Genomic DNA, 6000 nt, shown 5'->3' with positions numbered 1-6000 from the left:
CCAACGAGTGGTGAAGATCGTCAGCGATCAGACGGACGAGATGGATCATCAGAAGTGGAAGAACTTGGAGAAGCCTCCTCCATCACTCCATGTACAGTGTACACAGAAAAAGTCCTTGTATGCAAATAAGGCCTTCAAAAAATAAGTAATTTATAATTCGTACCATTTCAAATATCGTTACCGGCGAGGCCCTCCTCTCTCTCTCTCGATTCCATCACAGAAAACGAGGAAGGGACTTGTGCCCTTTGCCCTCTTTCCTCTGCCTTCGATTCCTTTCTCTCTTTCTTAGTTGGGGCACCTTAGCTTTATGGAAGGAAGACGCCATTTTTTTTCCTCGTCAAGCTGTTCGCGTTTGTGACCTAGAATCGCCATTGGAGCGGAGGAGGCGCAGGGATTTGGGGTGCTCGATCTCTGTCTGATTTTTTTTTAGGGAGAGAGAGGGAGAGGGAGAGGATTGGGGGAGTGGTTTGAGGAATGAGCTGATGCGCTCTTCCAACAGATCGGAATGGGAGTGCTGGATTCCATCTTGAGTCGGGATGCCCGGAAGTTTATCAAGCGCAAGGACAGCGACGCAGGGGAACATGGTCTCTCTCTCTCTCACTCATGGACATGAGTTTTTTTTGGTTATTTATTTCTTATTATTTCTCAATCTGAAGCAATGGGGCTTGTAGGCTGCGCGAACTTGGGTCTATTCGCAACTATTTATTTTGTGGCATTTATATATATTTTTTTTTCTTTGTCGTCGAGAAAAATCTGAGCTTTAAAGTTTTTGTGTAATAAAGTATGGATTTTTGCTAGCTTAATCATTGTATTTTATTTGCAATTTTAATTCTTTTTTTTTCCTACCGTGTTGTTTGAGATCTTTAAAGGTTTCAGGGGGTCTTCCCTGACTTGAATCCAATTTTAAGGTTACATGTCAGATTGGGGTTTGTTTAATTTCTCTCAAAAAGGTGTTTTTTTATCATTCAATGTAGACCGGAACATGGGTTTTGGTAGTTCAGTCTTTGTATGTTATTCAAAAAAAAAATCTTAAGCCAATCCAGTGAGAACTTTAACCGGATATTTCTTGTTGGCCTTTTTGGTAGCTTACGTTCCATGGGCCATTTTGTTTATTAGAGGTAGTGGGTACCTGGTTCCGACCATTGCGTCAGATGATTTCTATCGCTGATACTGATGGCTCGTCTGCAATTTTTTGTTTTGGGTGTATTGTGCAGTCCAGATATGTCGTTGGACCCTCCCACTTTTGCATCTTAACGATTACGCTTTATTGTTAATGTTCACTTTCCATTCAAGTCAATAATTACGGAAATTAAATAACATTGTCCTTTTCCTTTTCTACAGATTAATTCTTTAGTTTCTTCCTATTTGCTAGCCTGCGTTATATGTGTTGATTTTTCAATTCTTGAATTCTATCTTTCTTCCTATCAGATTCTATTTTTTATACCCCTTTTTAAATCTTTTTCTGCAAGCAAAGGGACATCTACAGCTAGGTATGCTAGGTTAATGATTGATTCTTCTCTTGTCCTACTATGAGCTAATTTAGTACATGTGCATAGCTTGTTAGATTTGCTGAGTGGAGTTGTGAATTCTGTGGCCTTCTCACATCCCACTTAGAGTTTGATTGAAGACTTGAGATTATTTTGTTTAAAACCACTGAAGTTTGTATATGTCAGAAGCCCTGTCCTCTCCAGTCCATTTTCTTTTCATGCCTTACTTTTCTTTGCGACTGTCGGTAAATAATACAAGTGATGTACTATTCATGTGTCATGAAGCTGCTTATTGGTTGCTTCTCTTTCACAGAACAAAGAAAAAACCGAACTTTTGAAAGGGAAATAAGAATTATTTATGGGTTTCTTGTGTTGCCTCTTTTCTTGTTCTTTGAAACCAGCAGCAGAAACCCTCATTGCATAGCATTCTATAGCCTGTGCTCTTCCCACCATTTCACCTATATTTTCATGATAAACAGAATGCTTCCCATCACCAAATTCAGCATTCATAAATCGTATGATGGTAGCAAAAGAAGCAAATTTTTCCATGGAAAGACTAAAATGTCTTTGTGTGGTACTCCTATCTCACTTTCATGGCTGCCAGGTCGAGCTCTGGAAGAGCTGCGGAGTTCTTTGTATAGTGACTTCCATACTTCTGAAGGAGCAAAACGCCAGCAGCAAAGATTCTGTGGTCCGGTTGTAGCGATGACCTTTAATTTCACAGTAGCTGTTGGAATAATCATGGCAAACAAAGTGGTGGGTGCTTCATGTCTTAGTTGCTCTTTTCCTTGTTACTTTCTTAATGATCTTTACACCAATTGGATTTCCTTGTCGATTATTTTCATATCCTGTAAAAATTAGAGTCTTATGCAGTACATTGTATTATAGGTGATGGGCAAGGTTGGATTCAATTTCCCAGTTGCTCTGTCGCTAATCCACTATGCAACTGCTTGGTTTCTTATGGCCATTTTCAGCGCACTTTCACTATTACCTGCCTCCCCTCCTTCTAAATCCACCCCTTACTCTTCCTTGTTTGTCTTGGGTGCTGTTATGTCTCTTTCTACTGGACTGGCTAACATCAGCTTGAAACATAACAGGTATATTAGTGCATGTAATTGCCAAAACAACTGCACAAACCTTCTATGCTTTTTGTTGTTGAGCTGCCATTGGAAATTGTCTCAATGCTCATATAACTCATTCTTCTTTTTTCTGGGTTGTTTTCTTGTTTGCAGTGTGGGGTTCTATCAGATGGCTAAGATAGCTGTTACTCCAACCATTGTTTTAGCTGAGTTCATGCTTTTCAAGAAAAAGGTTTCCTTTCAGAAGGTCTGTTTGTTTTCTTCCTTCTACCGTCATCTCCTTTGTTTTCTAAACTAGAGTTTGCTTGAGCATGTCTATCCTGAAAAAGAACTGCCAGAATCATATCACAAAAGATGATGCATATTGGTTGTTTGATTTGGAAAAGAATCGTTGAAGTTAAAATTCTCCATCTTTATTCATTTTGGTGAAAGAACCATGAACATTTTTCCTTGGGCTGTGCAGGTTATCACATTGGCTATTGTATCAATAGGTGTGGCTGTTGCGACTGTCACTGATCTAGAATTCAATTTTTTCGGTGCTTGTGTAGCATTAGCATGGATTGTGCCTAGTGCTGTAAATAAAATTCTGTGGTCTAATATGCAGCAAAAGGGCAATTGGACTGCCCTCGCGTAAGTTGTGCTGGTATATATCTTGAGCTACTTAAGGGTTTTTGAATGTCATTTAAATCGAAAAGTTTTTATTCAGGTTGATGTGGAAGACTACCCCAATTACAATCTTCTTCTTCATGGCTCTGATGCCTTTGCTAGACCCACCGGGTATTTTATCCTACAATTGGAATTTAAGCAACACGACTGCGATCATCATATCAGCTCTATTTGGATTTCTCCTTCAGTGGTCAGGGGCTTTGGCACTTGGGTGAGTTTTTAACTACCTTGGTTTATAATATCCTAATGCAAGAAATACATGTATACTTGCTCTTCTATAATTTGATTTGAGAAATTTCCATTTTGATAATTTGTTCATGGATCTGTCAGTCTCGATGCAATATAATTGTTGATTTCTGAAAACTATGGAAAGTTAATATCAGTAAATGCAGTTTGTCCTGTGATTTTTTGCAAACAGCTCTGAGATGAAATCAATGATTGGGAAGATACAAATATTTGAAATGTTTGAATCTTACCAATCAATGATGTGCAGAATACGGCCATATTCCCAATGTTTGATTTCTAATGCATAATGTAGGCTCGCCGGAGTCTATCTTATTGTCTTTGTTTTATTTTCAAATATTCTTGTCATCATTTTTTTAATGACTATCCTAGTCCTTGTCATGATTTTTATTTTTATTCTTTTAAAAATGATTATGGATGACAAAAGGATAGGTAAAGTGAGAGGTAGAGCTGAAAGCCTGGAAGCACCCTGCATGTAGTACCTGGATGTTAAGTAGTTGTTTTTTGATTACAAGAGAAAAGCATTAATTATAAAATGGAGTGAGAGAAACTGAAATTTAAATTTAAGTTTCTTTTGATGAGCTACAACAGTTCAGTGTGATTCGCAAATTAAATTTTGGGTGAAATGGCTTGTAAGTTCCTGCCTTTTGTTTTGGCACCGTCTGCATTGTGTTATAATAAATCTCTTTACACCCATCATAACAAAGTTGAGACCATGAGAAGCTATTGATCAAATTCCATATCCATACAAGCATTCTATAATCTTGAATAACAGCATGGTTTACATCGGAAAAGAATGACATGCTATCATTGATATGGATTTATGATCATGCTATTACATGCACAACACATCTTTCTTACTGTCTTCATGTTATGCAGCGCCACATCTGCTCTCTCGCACGTGGTTCTGGGCCAGTTCAAAACATGTGTAATTATGCTTGCTGGATTTCTATTTTTCAATTCTGATCCGGGAGTCATTAGTCTATGCGGGGCTGTCACTGCTCTTTGTGGTATGTCAGTCTACACTTACCTCAACATGCAAGGCTCCAAGGGGTTGGGAACAGCAAGCAAGCAGCTTCTTTCAAAGCAGAATTCATTTACCCAAAAACCCAAAACCGACTTCGACAGCACAGCAAGCAATCAACTTCTTTCAAAGCAGAATTCATTCCCTCCAAGACCCAAAATCGACTTCGACAGCTCAGGCAAGCAGCCTCTTTTGAAGCAGAATTCTATATCTCTAAAACCCAAAACCATCATAGACAACGAGGCGCCTGACCTAAAGATCGATGAGGATCCTGTTTGAGAGAACAAATGCTCGGTGTGTGCCAAGTGACGCTTTCACTAACCATGTCAACTTTTTTGTCTCTCCGTTCTTTGTTTGCACCATTTTTTCCCTGAAATTTAACTTATGTACAGCAATAACCTGATTCTGGGCAATTTTGGATGATCAAAATACATTTATCAGTTTCCCTATAAATTTGTTGTTCTCAACTTTGTGTGGAAGAATTTTCGAGTCAGCCAATAGTATTCTTTGATGTTTTATGCATATGCAGTAGTCTGCAGTCAAATTTCTACCGAAGCCTAAGGAGTTTCAGACAAACTTGATTTCTTCTAAAATACAGGCAGAATCTTGAGCCTCTCTTTGGTAGTTTGTTTGCCATACCTTATTTATGAGTAGGCCGGAGGGAGACCAATATCGTTACATATGTTGAACAGTGAAATTATCATGACTATCCTAGTCCGATGTTCTTCTTCCTGCACTATCTAGAAAGTGTCTGCAACTGGACCGCAGTGTTATATGAGGCTTATAAAAAACTAGTTCATGTGGAACAAGAATTCAAGATTTCCCTGAAAACTTCAGATGCAACTACCACTCTTGTAGGATACATGGCTTTACAAATAGGTTCTTTTGCAATGGCCCTTCGAGTGACTGGACTAAATGATGCAAGATTGCTAAAATGTGCAAATTACAGCAGTTGTGAAGGAGCACTTTTGTACTTTGATTGATCGAAGTTACAAGTTGGTTGCATCTGATTGAAATAATCCTCACTCCAGTGGTGAAACCTATAATCAGTAATTTTGTCTCTTCAAGAACTTACCATGTTAAAATTCAGAGGTTACTTTTTAGTTACATTAAGCATTTTGTACGAGGAGGATGGAAAGCTACCATCTATTACCGTTAATTAGGATAAAAAACAAATTTCATACATGTATTATAAAGGTGAAAATTAAGTTTAACTATAACCATATCTTTCTAATGAAGTATCTTAGATGGACGAGGTAATGGTGGTGACATCTCATTGATAGCCTCAAGAGATGGTTGCCACATCCCTTCCATTTGCACGCTCCTGTTCTTTGGTTGAACAATTGGAGCTGCTGCAGGCCTTCGATTTACGCCGTCATCCATCTTCTTCCTTTCAGGCATGTTTCTCTCACTCTTCCGCTTGGATGCAGCCGACTTGCCGGACATGTTGCTCTGACTCTTCCCCCCGGATGAATCGCCTTTGGAGCAGAGCCCATGGACT

At 38.8% G+C, this 6000-nt stretch overlaps 1 protein-coding gene across 2 annotated transcripts; it reads left to right on the top strand.

Moving 5' to 3' along the window:
- Positions 1-244: 244 nt before the first annotated feature.
- On the top strand, positions 245-4952 carry LOC105060751 (nucleotide-sugar uncharacterized transporter 2). 2 transcript variants are annotated; one of them, XM_010944582.4, is made up of 7 exons: positions 245-584; positions 2092-2243; positions 2376-2584; positions 2720-2813; positions 3030-3196; positions 3273-3443; positions 4355-4952. In XM_010944582.4, the coding sequence occupies exons 1-7, from the start codon at positions 506-508 to the stop codon at positions 4776-4778; spliced, it is 1296 nt and encodes a 431-aa protein (XP_010942884.3). In that variant the 5' UTR covers positions 245-505; the 3' UTR covers positions 4779-4952. The 2 variants fall into 2 exon arrangements, with proteins under 2 accessions (XP_010942884.3, XP_073113586.1); XM_073257485.1 differs by lacking the exon at positions 245-584 and having other exon boundaries at positions 1614-2243.
- Positions 4953-6000: the final 1048 nt, after the last annotated feature.

This window comes from Elaeis guineensis, chromosome 1 (genome assembly GCF_000442705.2).
Source record: "Elaeis guineensis isolate ETL-2024a chromosome 1, EG11, whole genome shotgun sequence".
NCBI classification, from domain to species: domain Eukaryota; kingdom Viridiplantae; phylum Streptophyta; class Magnoliopsida; order Arecales; family Arecaceae; genus Elaeis; species Elaeis guineensis.
This window is presented reverse-complemented; position numbering and strand designations above follow the sequence as displayed.

What these genes read in the sequence shown, in the direction of transcription:
- LOC105060751 (XM_073257485.1), top strand. Translation starts at nt 1,749, where the DNA reads ATGTACTATTCATGTGTCATGAAGCTGCTTATTGGTTGCTTCTCTTTC. An exon ending in TAATCATGGCAAACAAAGTG is followed by an intron (nt 2,244 to 2,375) that starts GTGGGTGCTTCA and finishes ATTGTATTATAG; the next exon opens with GTGATGGGCAAGGTTGGATT. An exon ending in AAAAGGTTTCCTTTCAGAAG is followed by an intron (nt 2,814 to 3,029) that starts GTCTGTTTGTTT and finishes TGGGCTGTGCAG; the next exon opens with GTTATCACATTGGCTATTGT.